The following is a 20,594-nucleotide window of genomic DNA, read 5'->3' on the forward strand; positions in this document are numbered from 1 at the left end:
GTAACAGTCCCTGCTCTGTGGAACATTCTCCTCTTGGGATCTGGAAAGCTGGCTCTTTCCTCATGTGTTGGGATAATGTGAGGCTGAAGCCCAGGGATTACACTGTGGGTCAGTTAGGGAGTGTTGGTAGGGTGGCTGGGATTTGTTTTTTTTTTCTTTTTTATATGTTCTGATGGGTTTTGTGGTGGTTTTCTGAGCCTCCCAGAATTGTGATGCATCAGATGGGCAGCCATATGAGTCTTTTAATAAATAAAAAAATGTCATGTTAAGATCATGCAATATCCCTGTAATATATTTTTAAAAAATCTTTGCCCACTATTTTGCTCAATGGATTTATACATCATGTTATATAACAAGTTAAGGTTTGCAGACCACCATGACTGAGTTGATCCCATCACAGTAAGCTAGAATGAAGGAAATTTCATTTTGAGTTAGAGGAAAGGATGAAAAGAGGAAGAGGAAGAGGAAGAAGAAGAAGAGGAGGAGGAGGAAGAAGAAAGGGCTACTTTTCATCTTAGATATTCAGGGTGAACTTTTAAATAACACAATTATCTCAGAAGAGAATTCAAATAACCACTACCAATTTGCAAGTCTTTTGACAACCCTAAAGAAGGTCTGTGGCTGATCTCAAAGTATAGATTAGCCAGTAGTGGGGGAGACTCTCTTTTCAAGGTTTTTAAATTTTATTTATTTTATTTATTTATCATAATTTTATTACCCCCATCTCCCCCACTCAGGGGACCCTGGGAGGTTCACAATAAAACAATTTAAAATTCAATAAAATCAGAATAATATCAATAGTCAATAAATATAAATATAAAATATAATGAAATCCAAGTAACGGCAGAACTAATTCCACGCAAAAGGGACAAGACCATTCCGGCAGGGCTAGGGAACCAACCAGCCCCAAGAATGGCTCTTCCTCCCCCTACTCCAAGCATGGTAACAAAACCAGGTCTTCAAACATTTCCTGAAGTCCAGAAGGGAGGAGGCTAACCTCACTTCCAGGGAAGGATGTCCCAAAGGGTGGGTGCTACTGCAGAGAAAGCCTACCTTCTGAACCCTGCCAGATGGAATTCTCTTGCAGACAGGGTCCTCAGCATGCCCTCTCTGCATGACCGGCTGGGCCGGGTAGATGTAACGGGGATGAGATGGTCCCTTAGGTAGCCTGGCCCCATGCCATGTAGGGCCATACATTTTTTTTAAATGTGTCTTTTCTCCTACTCATTCAGATCAGCTTCAGAAGTTCTTTTTTCATTATTATTCTATACAGTATAGGAATTCCCAGAAGTGGTATTTTTCAAACATCTAATAGAACTTCTGAGTGCTGCATTTCCTTCAATTGTATATTTAGATAGCTGGTTTTGTTGTTTATCCCACACCTTACTGCTAACACAGTAGGCCCGAAGCCCCTAGCAACAGGGAAAGTGCAAGAAAAACACAATTTAAAACACAATTTAAAAGGCGGCGTGTTTTTGTTTCGCTTTTCCAAATTAACCCCGTCTGCTTTGCTTTAGGTCTTCAGCGCCTTACAGCCTCTTTCATCCCATTGTATATTTGGCTAAGAAAGAAAAATTATTCATGCTTTTATGTTTCTCTGCAGCTAAAAAAACTAAGTTTCCAAACAAACTCAAAGCCAGTTTGAGGGTCGGGTGGGGGGAGAAGCAAGGGTCCTCTTAATTTTTGCATACTTCTCCTTTGTCCTTATGCCTTGAGGGATGATACATTTTTGGCTCATTTAAGTATGGAATGGCCTGTGTGTTTCCCTGAGAATGTGGAATATTTCCTGCCAAAGGAACAAAACAGAATAAAAAACAATGATAAAACAGCAAGTAGACTTTAAATCCAAGCAGCCGTGAAGAGCCGGGTGGGGGGAGAGGTGTTCTTCCACCTGGTGTTCTCTCCCCACCAACCCCAGAAATGAGTCAACACAGCCTCATTCAGCAAATGTGTGCTTAACACTACGCCTGGCAAAAGTAACATTTTATCTCCCTTAGTTTGTGTGCAAACATAACAAGATTGCTCCTTCTGTTTTGACACTTTTCACACAATTTCTTAATTATAAACACTTCGTGTAACAGATGAAATGGTGCTGGGGGGAAAAAAAAATAAATTGGAGACAGGAGGCGTTTAGTATGGAACATCTGAAACGGTGGCACTTTAGAAAATCAGCATAAGGATTTGAAGGATTTTTTACAAACGCTTGCATCCCAAAATGATTATCCCCCTACCACTTTCCTTCTCTGCTCTCTCCCTCACTTTCATTTAAACGTGTTCGGCTTGTAAACAGAAAGCAATACACTGGGTTTTATACCTTGCCATGTGAGGCATATTTCTCAGTTGAAATGTGGATTTCATTAAATTTCAGGCCAAAACCCCTTTAGCACAGACGTTCTGCCATCCTTTAAAAACAAACACTGAAACAATCCTGCCACTATTATGAAATTGAACTGTACCGATTTCTTACGAGGCCCGATGCCTTTTGAAGTTTCTTTCGATACTGTCACCCTGCTTGCACCAAATCTTTAATCCAGGTCATTTAAAAATGTAGCATGCAAACCCTGGAACTTCAGCCATTTTCAGGGCCAAACGAACCTCAGAAGATCTACAGTTAGTCACTGGGTGTCAAGCTTCACATCGGGCACAGCTGTAAATCTCAACTCTCCAGACACTTAATCCTGTTTTCAGGGATTGGCTTACTCGGCAGAAGGCGCTCAGACATGATTGAACTAGATTAGTCTCTTCCTTGCAGACCAAATGAAGCCATAGACACAGAGGCGTGCCCACCGAGAAGTCAAAGCCTTTGTTACAAATTATGCTGAAAGATTTAAATGCAAGGCTTTTTCCTTCCAACTTCCTGAAGCCACATGTATTTGGCTGTTCTTTTCAGGGCTTCTGGAGTGTTTCTTCATGTGAACTAGGGAAGGGCTTCTCTGAGATGTTTTCTCATGTTACTTTCTTGGCCTGGGCGCAAGCCCTGCTTATCTGACCATTGCCTTGGTAGTGCTCTTCTTCCTGTCCTTCAAGGCCATTCCCTCTTCCCTCCACAGAGTGACACCTGATACGTCATGATGCAGTGGGTTGTCTAAGCTGAGAACCGGCTTGGTCCTGTCATCTAAACCCCAAAGTGAGGGTGAATGTGAGGTTCACCCTTTCTTCTGGCCTTCACTTAGAGAAGGACTCAGAGATAGCTGACCAGATATATGGGACAGCTCCAGTCACACTGTCCCTATGACTTGGCACTGACATACATGCAGGAATGCCACCTCCAACCAGTCTGAACTGGTCTGACACAATCATCCTAAGAGAACCTGCTAGTGGTCTCCCACTTCTGAGAAGTGAAGGGACAGAGGCTTGCAGGCACTGTTTTCAGTGGGGCAACTGCACTTTGAAACAGCCTCCCCCAGGAATTTGATCTTGGCTTTCCATAAACTATTAAAACTCTTTTGGAAAGTCAGTAATGCCTGAGCTGACATAATCTATGTGTAAACTAAGGATAGTAGGAGGGGTGAATGCTGTTTTGTTTGTTCCTAAGTTTGTTCCTACTAAAGAAAGGAAATGACAGCCTCTCAGCCATAGCCAATGGTGCTGTCCATAGAACCAGGCAACTGTGATTTTTCTAGTTATGTCTCTGAGATTCTAATTGGACTAGGTCAACAATGTTTTGTGAATTATGACTATACAGGGTAGTGTTTCTCAATCTTGGCAACTTGAAGATGTGTTAACTTCAACTCCCAGAATTCCCCAGCCAGCCATGGGAGTGTACGTGATTGTTTACAGATGTTGAAAGAATACATAGTAAGCTGGCCAGTATGTAATAAGCCAACATGCTAACTCAGTGGTGGACTGTAGCTCCCAACCCATTTTTTTCAGTCACATATAGCTCTTTCTACCTGGGATTGCGTTTTGAGATACACGAAAACTGTAAACCCTATAAACAAATATAGTGTTGAAATGAACAAAAATCCTCTAAAACTCTGTTGACAAAATAAATCAGGGCAGTGAATACTTTCACAGATTTGTCCTTTAAACAGCAGACTCCTAAACCTGGTCCTGAAAACTTCAGTGGAGTGGATTTCATTAACAGTTTGACTGACTGAATTTCGGGTGAGATGCCTTAGAAATATTACTGAAAATAGTTGCTGTTCCCCAAACCTTTTCTGTCCTATGCTTAGTCATCACTTTCAGATCCCTCATAGCATTTATCCTGAGCCTGGCTTTGTCCCATGGCATATGGTTAATTATCCAAAATACAAACAAAGAACCCTTTGAGCCTGGATACATATGCCATATTTAAGATAACAACCAGCATTTTGTCATGGCCTTTTCATTTGCTTTGCTTTATGTCTTATGTTCCAGGGTTTAATCCATGAAGAGAGCAGCTGCTTCGCTGTCTCGTAGGAATTCTGTCAACTTTTTAAAAAGTTATTGATTGTAATAAATGCAATTAGTTTAGTACTCTGATTTGTCAAAGGTGTTTGCCAAAAACTGCTTGAGGAACCCAATTTGAAAAATAGGTTGTGTCCTGTCACTCTTGTGAGTAGATCTAGTGTCAGTGATATATACTTCAATCTAACTATATCCTTCAGACCTATGTAGATGTATGCTTTTTTCTTGATGATTGGGATCACTGATGTATATTGCTGAGGTAGATCATAATTTCCTTGATGATACCATATTTCTTCATTCTTACTAGTTCAGTTTCACTTTATGAAATCAGGGAATAGGACAATTGCACACTCTGTGGTTTAACAGTGAACTACGTCTACAGATCTTTCTGCAGACATCTGTCTTGCAAACGTCATTCAGTTTCTTCCATAGGGTTCAGGATGGATTGTCCCAATGTTAACATCACAGCTGCATACTGATACCAGCCTTACACTAGAGAACAAAGCAATTGGTTTGTGTGTGTGTGTGAGAGAGAGAGAGAGAGAGAGAGAATGTGAGGACAGAGTGGTTTCTCTGCCCAAGTTAAATATTACCACTAAAATCCTAGTCCTATGCAAATCAACAGAATTTTATTAAATAAATACAGTACAGCATAAGCTTTTTTAGTTTACCAGATTTGGGCACGGGGACAGACACAAAACTGCATCAGTTGTCACACTGAGATCTTTCCATGCTGTAGGAAAAAATTCTGAAAGATCATTTACTTGGGTTCCCTTGGACAAAAGTAAATTCCTCCATCCTACTGAAACTTCAGGGGACGCGGTGGCGCTGCAGGTTAAACCACTGAGCTGCTGAGCTTGCCGATCGGAAGGTCGGTGGTTTGAATCCGCATGACGGGGTGAGCTCCCGTTGCTAGTCCCAGCTCCCGCCAACCTAGCAGTTCGAAAACATGCCAATGTGAGTAGATTAATAGGTACCGCTCCGGTGGGCAGGTAACGGCGTTCCGTGTAGTCATGCCGGCCACATGACCACAGAGAAAGTGTCTATGGACAATCGCCGGCTCTTCGGCTTTGAGACGGAGATGAGCACTGCCCCCTAGAGTTGGACACAGCTGGACTTAATGTCAAGGGAAACCTTTTCCTTTATCTTTACTGAAACTTCATTCATATGAGAACTTATTCTTTACCCAAGCAAGTGAACATGAAAGGACCTTACCCTTACACATGAGAAGGTTGTTAAGGGACAGCTGGCACACATGCATACATCTCACCATGCTTACACTATACTGAAGCCAGGAGACATCTAGAAAGTATTAGTGCTTGAATCGTCTTACATCCCCTTTCTCTATTCGTTTCTTTTCTGTGATGTTTATTATATCGGGGACCTGCTTTTGTATCTGCACAGCCTTTATAAAATGTTAAATATTTTGTACATTCACCTCCTTCCTCCTCATTTGTACATGTCCAGGCACCATATTCATATACCCGAGAACTAGCTGACATGCTTTTTCTTGCAGGAGGATATTGTAATATTGTCTTTGAAGTAGAACAAGTTTGAAGTCACCCGTTAGAAATCTTACCAATACTCAATGCTCTTAATTAAATATTAGGTGTAATTAGCACAAAGAGTGAATGCTAGGAATATTAATTTGATGCTTGTGGAAAGGATGTCATTGTAAATGAGAAACAGTGGGGGTCTCTGTAACATCTGTTTTAGACTCAAGGTAGCATTAAACCCTTTAGTACAAACTGCACCTAGACATTAATTCCCTACTTCTTTCTTCTCTAAACCATTTTACCTAAAAATGCTGACTTGCCTTCCTTTTCAACTCTTATTTCCAGTTTGTCATGGACCTGCTTTCCAGAAATGGCCATCAATTTTTGATAAAACTGGACAATTGTCAGTTGCAACCAGTGACTCATATTTTGTCTACTTGATTGCAACAACTATTCATTCCCATTTTGTTTAATTTTGTAGCACAGCTCCCCCTCACTTGGGACTGTAAAGCAAGGGTAATTAACCGGGGGGGGGGGCATGTAAAGTTTTATGTGAGAATTCCGTGGTCACTCTCACAAAATGCTGCCATGGAGATAGTTTGCAGATTCAAAGAATTGCTATCTGGGTGACCAGAACTGTTGAAAAAACACTTTGATGCTGATTAATATTACAGGATTTATACCCAATAATATCCATAGTTCCTGGTGTCTGACACCAACCTTGGGACAATGCATGATGTAGCCAGGGGCCAGGGTGGCTACTATAAAATTGGTTTTATTGTAATTTATTTGTTCGATTGTTGTGAGCCACCCAGAGTTATTGGGCATTGGGCAGCATACAAGTTTAATATATTATTATTATTATTATTATTATTATTATTAAGCACCTTGTAAATAAAACAGTTGAACCTGTTTATTATGGTTCATTATGGTTGGCTTGATATGGCTTGCACTAAATTTAGGACTGACTTGCTTTTTTATTAACCCAAACTGCTCGTATTTTAAGTAAAGCTTTTATTTTTAAAATGTCTTTTACTTAAAATTACTGTTGTATGCTTGGAAAGAGTCTGGTAGCCCCTTCATGACAGCTCATCAGATGTGTAGAGAGGCTAGACCAGCCTTTCTCAACCTTAGCAGCTTTAAGATGTGTGGACTTCAACTCCCAGAATTCCCCAGCAGCAAAAGTTGTCAAGGTTGAGAAACCCTGGGCTAGACAGTGATATAAATTGGGATGAGATGACGGGGAGATGTAAAGAGTGGGTGGCCATGCAGATGCAGGTTATATGTGAGACAGATTACAAATACCTTCTCAATTAACGAACGCCTTGTGTTAAAAACCCATTGTGTGTTTTGCCTCATTCCCCATGAAAGGAAGTAAGAAGCTTGTGGTTTTTAATCAAACTTGGTAGTCCGAAAAGGTGCTACCAGATTCCTCCTGGTATTTTGCTACCATAGACTAACCCGGTCCTCCTTCTCCGACATTTTAAACTCTTATCGTTGGTTTTAATTCTTTTAATCTCACCTTTAGGTTACATTAACAGAATCTTGCAAGCCTGAAAGTATTTCTCCCCTCCTTTCCTTTTACTCTCCAGAAAACTAGGGAGGGTCCATTCTGTGGGGTCCTTGGTGCTCTCTACATACACATACATACATACATACACACATACATACATACACACACACACACACACAAACACACATATACACACACACATGCATGCATGTATACAGAGAGAGAAAGAACAGGTCTTGGAATTTGTGTAGCTCCATGTTTGTGGGGTCCTTGGTGCTCTCTGAGCCTGGTTGTTTTCTTGCAGATGTTTCATTGCCAGGCTAGGCAACACCTTCAGGGCAAAGAGGGAGAGGGCCTTGCTCTCAGTTTATACACCGTGGCTTGCCCTGCCTGTGTTGGTGGTGTTGTTGTTCTCTCCTTGGGAGTTCCTTGATTGGGCTGTTGTTTGCTGCTTGGTTGATTGCCTGAGTTAACAGTTCCTTGATTAGGGTGTATTGTGCTGTTTGATGGTTCATCTGGTGTTGATCCTAGTGTTGATGTTTGCCTATCTGGGTGTCTATTGCTGGCAAGGGAGTGTACTGGTCTTTTGGCTTTTTTATTGTCTCTTTTGAATGGTATGTAAATGTTGCTTACCTCTATGTGTCTGTTGATGGCTGCTTGGTCTGAGTGCCAGGCTTCCGGGAATCCTCTGGCGTTTTTCGATTTGGCTTGGATTTGGATTTGGCTTGGATTTGGCTTTACATTTACATTTACATTTACTCAATGGACAATGTAGCTACCGTGTTTCCAGTCCTGCTTTAAGAAATGTTTGAATAGAAATTTGAATTCATTTCTTCACTTTTTAGGTAATGTATTGATAGAAACTTTAGTCGACTTGCGCCTGGGCTTGCTAGACATAATTAAGCAGGTTACCTTGTGTTCTGCATCCAAGATGTTGAATGAAAACACACTAAACATGGTGTCGCAGAGGGAAGAACCTGAACTCCTATATTGTTCTCTGAATATTGGAGATAAATAATAGGAATGGCAGGAAGCCAGGATGTCTTGTTCCTTTGGAAATATCACAGTTTAAAGACACTTTAAAAATCCTATTTATTTTCAAATGGTGTATGATTGCAATAGAGTCCTTGTTCCCTGATATTTTTGCAGTAGAGATCATTGTTATTTGTGTAATGTTTAAATATCCCACTATGTATGTTCATAATGTTTAGCTATCACTAGATATTTGTTTGACTAAGCAAAGAGAGAAAAAATAAAAATTGAAAATCAAATTGTTTGACTTCCACTTAATAGGAATGCATATTCCTGAGGTTAAAGCCCCAAAAGTTCTGTTTTACAGGTTTTTGTATTTCTGCTTTGCTTGTCACACATGGCTTGATTTAAGATTTTATTGATAATTTCAAAATCAGTCCTCAAGTGATTAACTGCAATCTTATGGACTCTGCAGCAAACTTGCCTTCGCTACTGTTCCTCAGTGCCCACCTCTGTCACACACAGAGAGAGACACAATTTTGCTCATCAAGCCAGTGCAGTCATGGTTGTTGATCGTTATGGGAATGACATTTTTTAGTGCTGGATTGGGTTGGGGAACAGAAAGCAAAGATGCTGATCCAAGTAAAAGAAATGGTGTGATCCCTAGGAAACGTTATTTGTGAGTAAAACCAGTGGCAGCTCAGCTCCTTGCTGTGGACGAATGACTAATGGGACATCCGGTGAGGTCTCAGCAGGAAGAACAGCCTGGATAGAAACCTGATGAAGTACCATCTTCAAAGATGCATTAATCTTTGTAAGGCAAATCCAGCTCAACATTCTCTCCTTTTTCATTTTTTGCACAGGGTAACCAGGAAGCCACTGCACCTCCTGACACAATGGCACAGCCTTATGCCTCCGCCCAGTTTGCTCCTCCCCAGAACGGCATCCCAGGAGAATACACCGGCCCCCACCCTCACCCAACCCCAGACTACCCCGGGCAAACCACGGTTCCAGAGCACACGTTAAACCTGTACCCGCCTGCGCAGACGCACTCCGAACCAAACACAAGTGACACAAATGCACAAACTGTCTCAGGCACAGCCACCGTAAGTAGGTTTTTCTTTTTTTTCCACCCTCTCCTTTAAATGTTTGACATCTGCCGTTCCTCTTCAAAAGTCACAGCAGGCAGAGTCCTGGGCCTAATGGAACGGCTTGACCTTCATGGCGGAAACAAATATTTGCTGCATTTTGAATCTGACATTTGGTTCAGGATAAATTTCAGCTGCTCAGTTTCCTTACTGGGTGTGATTCTTAACAGCACAGATGTCAACAGAGAGGATTTTGATAAGACAGATGTTTTGTCTGGCCCTGGTTGCCTTCTGCTGTATTTAATGAAGGAATGAACTTGGTTTAAACTAGTGTTTTTAACTATGTTTTCAGGTGGTGAGAAATAGATCCCACATTGCAGTGATGAACAGTATCCTAGTCTGTGTGGCTGCAGGAGTGTACATGGGAGGAGGTGGTCAAAAAAACCAAGATGGTGGTCACAGCCATGTGACATATGTAAAAAAGGGGCAGGGCTGTGATTGTGCCACCAAGGCAACACCTTGACTGTTGGGCTGCGCAGCATTTTGGATTGAAAAGAAAAATGCTTTAGAGCTTGTGTAGGTGCGCATACCATCAACAACGTCTTAAGTATCTGAAGATCTTAATTACACAGCTGACTGTCTCAGAAAACACTCCTTTCATTTATAAGAAGCCATTGATAGGAGCTATATAGGTACCCATGTGAGGTCTGCGTTACCACAGTTCCAAAGTGTGCACAGCTGTATTGGTTTGATTTGGAATACTCCCAGCTGAAATCAGTGAAGTTTGGTGAAGTTCAAATTAATACACTTCTGCTTTGAACTTCCCCAATCGGAATTTGTGTTTTTCTTTTCCCCAAAAGATGCTCCTATGATACTCCTCCCTGTCTCCTCCCCAGAGAAAGAGTTTATGATCATCTTAATTTTAGGATTAGCTGGCTAGGATGGCTGCTGAGATCATGTAAAGCAACATCCAATGATGCAAAGACGCAATGGGATATCTTTCTCATAGTTCATGTTATCAGTTGAGACATGCCACCCTTTATGAAGATCTTACCAGTTATACCAGATTTGCCTAGTTTGCTTTTTTAAATCAAGGATTTTGTACACACACACTCACTCACTCACTCGCAAAATTCCAATTCCTCATTTGGTGAAATATTCAAAGCAATGTTGCTGAGATTAACACTAACAAAGGTGGATTATTGAATCAAATCTTTAGTATGGTCATAGGCCAGCATAAAGATGGATTATGTTTTTATGGTTGGCGACTACACTTTAGTTTGTGGGTGGGGGGAGGGGGAGAGCAAGGATTGCAGTGGTGGGGCAATTGCACACAATGGCTTAGACCCAGATATATTTTTCCCCCTTAAGATTTAGGGAACTTGTGTAGGTTTGGGTAAGATGTGATACTTCTGCTCCGTGCTTCACTGACTGGAGCACACCTGAAATGCTTCATCCAGGTCTGGATGCAATAATACCAGAAGGATATTGAGAAACTAGGAAAGAAGACAGAGAAGAGTAACAGAGATGGTGAGGGGCTTAGTGGCTTAATGCTATGAAGAACAGTTAGTTAGTTAGTTAGTTAGTTAGTTAGTTAGTTAGTTAGTTAGTTAGTTTATTTCATGTCCAGATCAAACTTTGCTCTGCCAGAAGGCAGCCACTGCCACAGCTTTGTCATTAGCTTGCTGTAGGTCATTGACAGTACAAGGTTCTGGCAATAATCGGCACACCATCCGATGCCCCGGATCTTGGATTTCTCCGCATTCACATAATATATTGCTGTCAGCCAGCAGCCCCCACTTGAATAAATTCGTCTTACGCTTTGGTACCCCCACCCTCATCCTATTCATTATCCTCCAAAGTATGTAAGGGAGAGTGTTTCCTGTGGCCATTTCTTCCTTTGGTAGAATTCTTAAATCAGTGAGCTCATTCCTCCATTTACTTATTTGATTCTGTTCTTTGGGCCCCTCTGGGGTTTTAGTTATTGCCATAAGACTTTTTCTAGATTTAAGTCAATGAATCGGAGGAGCCTATCTGTTTAAAGGGTGATGAGAGTCAGCCTCTTGCTTGGTTCTGCTTCTACTTCCCTTCTAATCTTAGGTGGAGCAATACCTACAAGGGGGTATAATTTATTAATGGGCATAGGTTTGAGGTATCCCGTCACTATGCGCATTGCCTCATTCACAGCGATATCTACAGATCAAACCACAGCTAATGAAGAATGGTTAAAAGAACTGGATGTGTTTACACTAAGGAAGAGAAGGCTAAGGGAAGACATGATAGTACAAGAACCAGTGGGTGGAAGCTTTGCAGAAGGAGATTCCTACACTTGAACTAAGGAGGAATTTCCTGACTGTGAGAGCTCTTAAGCAGTGCAACAGCTGGCCTCCTGGGGCTGTGGGGGCTCCATCACTGGAGAGTTGGAAGCAAAGTTGGGTGATCATTTATCTGAGATTTCCTACCCTAGACAGGGGGCTGGACCAAACTTCATGTAAGGTCCCTTCCAACCCTATGATTTTGTGATTCTCTGTTTTCTTTTTAACTCTGTGCTAAGTTTACTTTAGGGCTTATTTATTTATTTAATTTTCTATCCCCCCGTTTGTTATTTTTATAAATTACTCAAGGCAGCCAACATAGCTAATATGCCTTCCTCCTCCTCTTTTCCCCACATCAACAACCCTGTGAGGTGAGTTGGGCTGAGAGGGAGGGACTGGCCCAAGGTCACCCAGCTGGTTTTCAGGCCTCAGGCAGGACTAGAACTCACAGACTCCTGGTTTCTAACCTGGTGCTGTATTTGTGTGTATTGCTCTCCATAGTGTGGTAGGAAACTGCCATTCTCATGTGTGGGAATCATATAGTCAAATTGACTGCCATAATTAGAAGTTTCTATCTATGCACCTATAGACTGGCTGTTTGGAGGCCTACTACAGACCACAAAGTGCTTATTACTCAGCCTTCTTAAAGGAGGAATCAGATGGGGAATTCAGTTCAAAAGGAAGCTCTCCTGAGTGTATCAACAGGTGTGTAGAACCCATTCACCCAGCAAACAAATCTGCAGAGGAAGGTGTAGCTGCATAAAATGCTTGATTTTAAATAATATATATTCTGTTCAGGCACCAGGGCCAAACTGGGGACTTTTATGACCCATTCAAAATGCAGATATTATTTAACCCTGAATCAAGCAGTAGGAGGTGCCTACACTGTGTCACCAGGCAAAAACAGGAAAAACTGGGACCTTACCCTATAAATGCTGCCCAATCTGTCTGAAATGTTCACATTGCCTACCAATGGGAAGGGCAGATGCTTGCTTCCTTAATGATTTATCACATTTAGCTATTTCCTTTGCCCCAAGAACTCAAGCAGTGTATTTGTCTCCCAGCCTATTTTATAACCACCACAATTATGTGGTAGATTAGGGGAAGAAATTGTGGGGGCTTAAGCATGGGTCTACTAAGTCCCTGGCCATTGCTTCCCTGAAGCTGAAGAAGGTTCTGAGACACACAAATCCAAGATGAATATGAATGTACACACATATGGGCTTATGTACATACACATACATGCAATATATTATGAAAGGTCACTCACTGAGATTCCAACTTCAGGCAGCAAATTTGAAATATTTGTGCCACTTAGGCTCTTACTGCCAGTTTTATGTCTTGTCGGCTTATTTATTCATTTCTTCCTTTATCATAATTCCTCTTGGGTCAGAGAATTTAGAATTCCATAGAAAATAGGAATTCATGCTGAAAACCATAGAGGGCTGCTTGAGGTCTAAAGTATGCAATATTGAGTCCAGTAAAACAATGAACAAACTTGGTATTAGGTAGTTTCTTAAATTTCTGTGTTACTAATTCCATTTTCCTTTTCAGTTCATGTGCAAAGTTATTAAGGTGGCTTATAAAATAAAACCCAGTAAAAAAAGCCATTACTTTTTATAATATAACAAGCAATAGGTTGAATGAAGCAATAGATTACCTTGAAGTCATTCTTAAAACAACACTTGCAAAGTGAGCATAAGACAGGATGAAATTATGATAAAATCTATCTAAAACAAAACAAACTTTCAGGAGCTGTTGTACTGTAAAAGTACTGTCTCATAATTCAATTAAAAGTAAGTAAAATCTCATTTGAGTGTGACCTCCTGGTGACTTCGTGGAGACTTCTAGGATTTACCTAGCAACAATATAGAAGTGGTTTGCTATTGCCTTCTTCTAAGTTTGATTTCTGAGTTCTTTTTTAGACAGATTTGTATCCCTTTTAGCTGTCCTCATCCCTGTTATAGGTTATTCTTAGCTTCAGCCTCCACTTTTGACCTTGTCAGCTAGGCAGGACCTTCTAGAAGGTCATGCTTCTTTCAGCATCACCCTCAATGTCCCTGAAGCTACCAAGCCCTTCCACCATGCCATAGTGGTAATTCCCTGTGAGAGCTTTATGTGGCATGGTATCGTTATCTTAATCATCATCAAGTCCGAACAATGTGGAACTGCAAACAAGAAACAGGATTGAAACCCTTGTGGGGTAATCATAACTGGCTTCATAAATGGGTCACATCAAATTCCCTGGGGTGGGAAGAAATACTGATGTCTGTTCTGTCCTCAACTGACTGACTGAGTAGACTGGAGATTTTTTAAAAAGCAACTCCAGAGAAAACTGTTTTCTTTTGAAAAATGCACACTTGGGTTGCAAAATGCCTTTACTGTAGGGGCAAAAGATCTGCTGTGCAGATAGTCACTCAAAGGTTAACCTAGAATCGTAGAGTGCTAGAATGGGAAGGATTCGTTTAGATCATGAAGTCCAGTCCCTGTTTACTGCAGGAATCTGAATTAAAGCATACTCATCAGATAGCTAATAGTAGAGAATGAATGAATGAATGAATGAATGAATATCTTTATTATGGTCTTTGACCAGCCTCAATAGTAGAGAATCTATGTAGCCCAGAATTGGGGTTGTTTTCCTGCAGACTTCTCATGACCAGGCTCAGTAACATCATCAGTGCAAGGAAGAACAGTGAAATCTTCACAGAGCATTCAAACATCATTCTCCCCTGCAACATCTTGTTACTGAGTCTGATCATGAAAAGTCTGCAGGAAAACAACCAAGAAAACACTAAGAACTACAAAGAAACTTGTAGATAACTGACAAATTTCAGCTAGGCCATTTAAAAGTGTAGAGAGTAAGGGAGATGACCTTGACAGAAGTATGCAAGAATCGTTACCTCGGCAGAGAGGGCCAAAACATTCTTTAAGTCCTGGGAAGCAAGATAATATTTGGAAACAGTTCTGGCAAACGCTTCCCTGCTTCACTGTTGTATGAGAAGGAGGGGAGGTAAAGCCCAATCAGACTTTCAGAATTGACGTCAGATCCACTAGGAACACCAGAGCAACCCCACAGGAAAACTAGAACTTATTGAGACAGGTTACAACAGAATCTTGCAATTATTTTCTAGCATTCAGGATCTGTAACTTAAATCCATTATTCCATGCCCTGCACCCTGGAACAAGAGAAGTCTTGCTAAACCAACCCATTTTCCTCAAACTCTCCTTATTGACTCTCTTTCAGTATTTTCCCCTGGGGGGAACCAGTCTTCTGTGTTAGGGGCTCTGGGCTGTAGCCTCCAAGTTTGACCTTGATATGTGAGCTTTGAAATGGGGATATGAGGAAAGGCATTTCTTAAGTATTCTAGCTGCAGGAACACAAATATTTTCATGGTGATTTAAAATAAAATATGGATTCTACACTTGATGTCAACATTAATTCGAATTTACCAAAGAGCTTAGATACTTTGGGGCATCTTTCTTATGTGTCTTGCCTTAAAAAAGAAAGAAAGAAAGAAAATCTGCAATGCCTCTGAAAAAATGCTACATCTTCACAAAGCATCATTTTCTAGCCACTGGGCACAGCAACCTGCTGGGATTTTGATTTAGACTTTCATCACCACTTGTTAAGGAAAGACCCCTACAGTGGTGAACATTTTTTATCTTTTTTTAGAATTTCTGTCTTCATTGGGAGAAAATGCTGAAAATTACCACCTTGATTTCTCCACCTGCAAAGAGTTGCATAGAACTGAGATGGTATTTTTTGGTGAAGCTTTAGTTTATCTACAGCATTAGCTCTGGATGATAAAAATAAGTTAACTGACATGCTATTTGTCCTGGAGGAGAGAGGATTAAGCAGTAACATGATATCTGTCTTCAAATATTGGAACGGCTGTCACATAGATAATGGAGCTATTTTGTTTTCTGTTGGTTCAGAACTAGAACCTGAATCAATGGGTTCAAATTACAAGAAAGGAGATTGCAAAATTGGTACCAAATATTGGCCCTCCGATTTCCTGAGAGTTTTCTCCCTCTGAAAAAGTTTGAATCTCAGGGTGCTTTGGATTTTTTTTTCATTAATTCCTTTTGGCAACATGTCTGAGCTTCTGTTACTAATGCAAGTGGTAAAATTATCATGAACATGTTGTGGTACCTGTCCCTTCCTCACTCTGCAGCCTCTTGGGCCATCTCTGTTTTCTGATCGGAGAAAGCCCAATAGAGAAATTACGCACCCTTCACCCCATCACTTTTAGGCCTTTACTTGTAACAGGGAGGTCAGAAAGCCTGCAGACCACTGATGGCACAGTGTACACCATTGTACATTGCACAGTGAAAGACAGAAAGAATTCTCTCTAGCACCGAGTCATTCCTTGGCTATCTTTTAACTTAAGCAGTTCAAGAATCCTGCACACATACACACATGCAAACATGTTGCTGGAATTGCCTTCTCCTTGAAAAGGTGTGGGCTAGAGCAATGTCTTTTCCATCAGATTGAAGGAGATTGGCTGAAAAAAAAAGTGAAAGGAGATTGGCTGAAAAAGTGAATTTTTTTCCATCACACTAGACCTTAAAGTGGTTTGTTTGGTTATGGCTTAGCATGTTGGCAAACCTAATCACTATAGTATATAAACCATGGCTGTAGCATGATGTGTCAATCCAGTAATTATACCTTATTCAACAAACTATGATTATACACTGTGGTTTATCATGCATGAATCCAGCCAATAATTGTATGGCAATGACAAGGAGGTATGGTAGCAAACTCTCTGATTCATCAAAGATGCTACAAGCCAATATTAAAGTTGTAGAATCATCTGAACCTCTGCAGTATTTGCAGTAAATTCTTCTCCCTGATCTGAAATTGGGACCTGGTTGCTTCTTGTTTTCTCTTCTCTTCTCTTCTCTTCTCTTCTCTTCGGTCAAGAAACACTGAAAATGCCACCAGAAGTAGTATTTGGGTGTGATGAGAAATTCTTCTTGAGGATTGTGAACTGGCCAATGTAAATGAACCCCACATTGCAAAAACTTCAGTCTAATAATGTAGACATTGATCACCTTGATTATTTTTGAAAGTGCAGAGGCTGATTGTGTATGATACAACATGAGGCGTTTGGCCTCTAGCTATAAATAGATTAATTTCTAGAAAGCAATTCAGTTCCTTTGTTTTTGAAAAACTTTAGCTTGATGGACAGGTGTTTCACTTTGCGAGGGAGTTGTTAATGCTTTCCTCCCCATCGCTCAGTTGTCTGCCTCTTTATTGCTCATACAGTTCTTCTGCTACCAGTTTTTTGTAGGTGACATGCCTTTTGATGGCCAGCAATCATACAGTCCTTTTTGTTCAGAAACCAGAAGCTTCTAGCCTTTATAATGACTGAATTCAATGGTCCATAGACTTTTCAAAGAAGATGATGTTGATGGTGGTGGTGGTGGTGGTTTCTTTCCCCGCCTCAGTGAGTTCTGTTACCTGTTAAGCTAAAAGTGAAAACTGGGCTGCTGACTACAAGCACATCCGGGTCAGAGCTAAATGCATTGTATAATACAGTTTATTGCATAATAAAAACAAGGGAAGCCGGTTCCCCTGCATTAGGCGTGGACCATTTCTGGTCAGAAGTGTTACTGACCCACAGTTGCTGGAGTCCTTGAAATAGGCCAAGCTAGCCAGCTGTTGCTGGGGCTTGAGAGTCACCAGCACATCAAGAACATGAATTATTTGTCCTTGGTTTACAATGGGAGGTATTTGATCTCCCTAGACCAGGGTTTCTCGACCAGGCTTCTGTGTAACCTCAGGGTTCTGCGAGAGGTCACTAGGGGTTCCCAGGGAGACCACATTTTATTTAAAAAAAATATTTCAAATGTGGGCAACTTCACATGAAAGAGGTAAGTTTCATTCTTTATTTTTAGTTGAAGAACACTGTTAGTGCATATATACATATATAAACAAATGCAATAACTTTGTAACTTCTGGCCTAGATTTGAGCCTGAATGTACAGGGGTTCCTTCCCAGAGTCCTGAAAAATATTTCAAGGGTTCCTCCAGGGTCAGAAGGTTGAGAAAGGCTGCCCTAAATGCTCTTCTGGCATGTTTAAGCAATAGCTGCACAATGAACAAAACCAAACCGTCTTGATATGTGCTTCTTGGAAGATGTACCAGATTTACAGGTTTAAGCAGCTTCATCATTTCCTGGGTTCACATGGTACAGCTGACACATGATCCCAAGGAAAGATACATTTGGGTTAAAGTGTCCTCAACAAGTATTACATGCCTACTCATTCATTCTCCAAACCACATTTAAAAAAAAAAAATAGAAATAGGGATCTCTGCACAGCTCTAATACTTAAATATCCCTTGCACATTAGTATCCACAATAGTATTAATTGAGCATCATGTTCCCCATTGATAATACAGAATGCAATGAATGTCTGTTTTGCAGCAGATGAGCAATTAGTTTAATTGTACAACTGCATACATAATTAAGCTGTTTTTGTTTATTTGTTAGCCACAGCTATTTTTTCCCTGACATTGTTAATAGCAAAACTCTTTCTTTGGAATGTGCATCAACAGGAACATGCAGTGTTCACTTTCCACAAGAAAATTACAAATATGAAACATTCCCTTGGTTGACTAGTACAAAATTTGTTGCCCTAGGAAGGTTGAAAGCCCCCATTTCTCTGCTAAATTACAATCTAGAGAAAAGTAACAAATCCCATAACTCTTATTTTCACTCCAAGCTTTACTGTTTTTAATGGGCTCTGCCTCATCTACTCATGGGTGGGGTGTTTATATAAACGTGTGCATGTTATGACTTCATGTGGTATTTTACAGATTTCCACTTCTTCTCTAGCAATTATTTTGTGATGTATGTAAAAGGGAAACCACTCCCACACTGGGTGATTTGCTGAATGAATGAATGAATGAATGAATGAATCAGGAGTTTCAAAGTAGACTTTGGAGAATGAAAACATGAATGCATAGCTTAAATTGCCTCTGAACTCCAGGATCCTGGCTTCACATTATAACAGTTTAATTAAAATTGATCCTCACCTAGGATTATTATTTGAAAGGTAATTCCATTTTTTACTACATATAAGAGGGATAACTTGGGAAGCCATGGCTCAGCTAATAATGTATTTTTCCCTCTCATAATTGGCCTGCTGAGGGCAGCTTCCTTACAATTCAAACAAAATTGTCAGTTGCAAAGACATTTTGACAATTACAGTATAATCATGCAATTGTATTACTTTGCCTCAGAATGGGAATTCCCTTCCCTTCCCTTCCCTCTCTCTCTTTTTGTGGATGGGATGGATTGATATTTTGGTCTTTGAAGCCATTTGAGCACTGAAATTCTCACTTTTCTTTTTGTTGGTTTGTTTACTCCAGTTTTGTACTACCCAAGAGCCAAAATGCTCTGGGCAGTCCGGAAAACAGAACTTAAAGCCATCCAGTATAAGGCCAGAATAAAACCTAGATTTCTGAAGTAAAAAAGAAACAAAGAAAAGATTAAAGGTAGCTGCAAAGTAAAGCAAACTCAAAAGGAAGCCCCACCATTGTGGAAAGTCCTCTTTTTAGAGAGCCAACAAAACTGTTAATAACGTTCAAAAACTGGAGAGCTTCAAAGGAACTTCATTACTTTGTGCCTGAAAGATCACATTGAGTTGTGCTTGTAGCAACAAAGGGTATCTCCCAGATACCATATAGACACCTTTATGTGCCTGCAACATGGGACACAAGTTGGGTTCATCTTGAATGTGGATTTTTTTTTAAAAAAATTCTCCTAGCTGCTCACCCCACTTTCTGTCTTTTTAAATATTTCTCCATTCAAGGGCAGAGGCTGAACATACCTATCTCAACTTTCAGTGATGGCAAGGACTAGTATGAACAGATCTATCCCATGCTTTCTATGGTAATAAACAAACTGGAATTTAGTTTTCAGCCTGATTTTGCACTTCCCAGGTGTTTCACCTGAGATCTCACTCTAAAAACATACAGCTTTTCCAGCATGGAAAGATTGTTGCAGAGAAAGTCTATCTAGGTGGTTGCTAAGCATTGACACCAACTTGATGGCACATAATCGAACGATCAGTTGTCCAATGCAGGTTCATTCATAAAACTTAAGATGAGTCTGCTGGATTTTTCAAAGCTACCTGGTCCACATTCTGTATTCTGAAGTGGCCAACCTGCTGTATTAAGAAAACCCGCAAGTGGATTTGCTTTTTCCACTGATGTTCCTTAGCAGTTGGTATTTAAAGTATCAATCTATTTTACATGCAGCTCCTCTTATCTATAGTCTATAGTCTGTCTATCTGATCATCCTTGTCCTCGACGCTTATTCCACTTTGTTCAAATCCAGAAAAGAACACAGTACTCAAGTGAGGTCTGACCAGTGCAGAATATAATGCAACTATTAATCCCCATGATCTGGAAACTCTATTTCTGTTGATACTTCAAACTGAGTATGCCATTGTTACCATTGTGCCATGCTGCAGACTCATGTACAGCTTGTAAGTGCCTGCAGTTCGTAAAACTGTGTTTACTGCATGGCGTCTGGTTGGAGATTTATTCCTTTTTTACAGACATAGACCATTTTAAAAAAAGGCACCAAATGAATACTGGGCAAGTAGAATAAGTTAAAAACACATAGACTTGAATAAGATATATGCATAAATGCAAACAATAAAATAATAAAATAGCAATCAGCAGGGAGGCAGTAGCTGACATTAGAAAACTACCATTTTAGTCTTTTAAACAATGGCTAGCCAATCCTGGCTAAGGCAAGTATAAGCACACTGACTTCTGATGCCAATTGCAATGGAGCAGGACTGAG

The 20,594-nt window shown here is 40.5% G+C and overlaps 1 protein-coding gene across 1 annotated transcript in view; it reads left to right on the top strand.

Moving 5' to 3' along the window:
• Positions 1–9,233: 9,233 nt before the first annotated feature.
• RBFOX1 (RNA binding fox-1 homolog 1) overlaps positions 9,234–20,594 on the top strand; it is a 188,414-nt gene continuing 177,053 nt past the window's right edge. The window contains exon 1 of the mRNA XM_063314589.1: positions 9,234–9,476. Coding sequence (XP_063170659.1) covers positions 9,267–9,476 — 210 coding nt within the window. The 5' untranslated portion in view covers positions 9,234–9,266. The remainder of the gene's footprint in view (positions 9,477–20,594) is intronic.

Source organism: Candoia aspera, chromosome 14 (assembly GCF_035149785.1).
Source record: "Candoia aspera isolate rCanAsp1 chromosome 14, rCanAsp1.hap2, whole genome shotgun sequence".
In the NCBI taxonomy this organism is placed as follows: Eukaryota; Metazoa; Chordata; class Lepidosauria; order Squamata; family Boidae; genus Candoia; species Candoia aspera.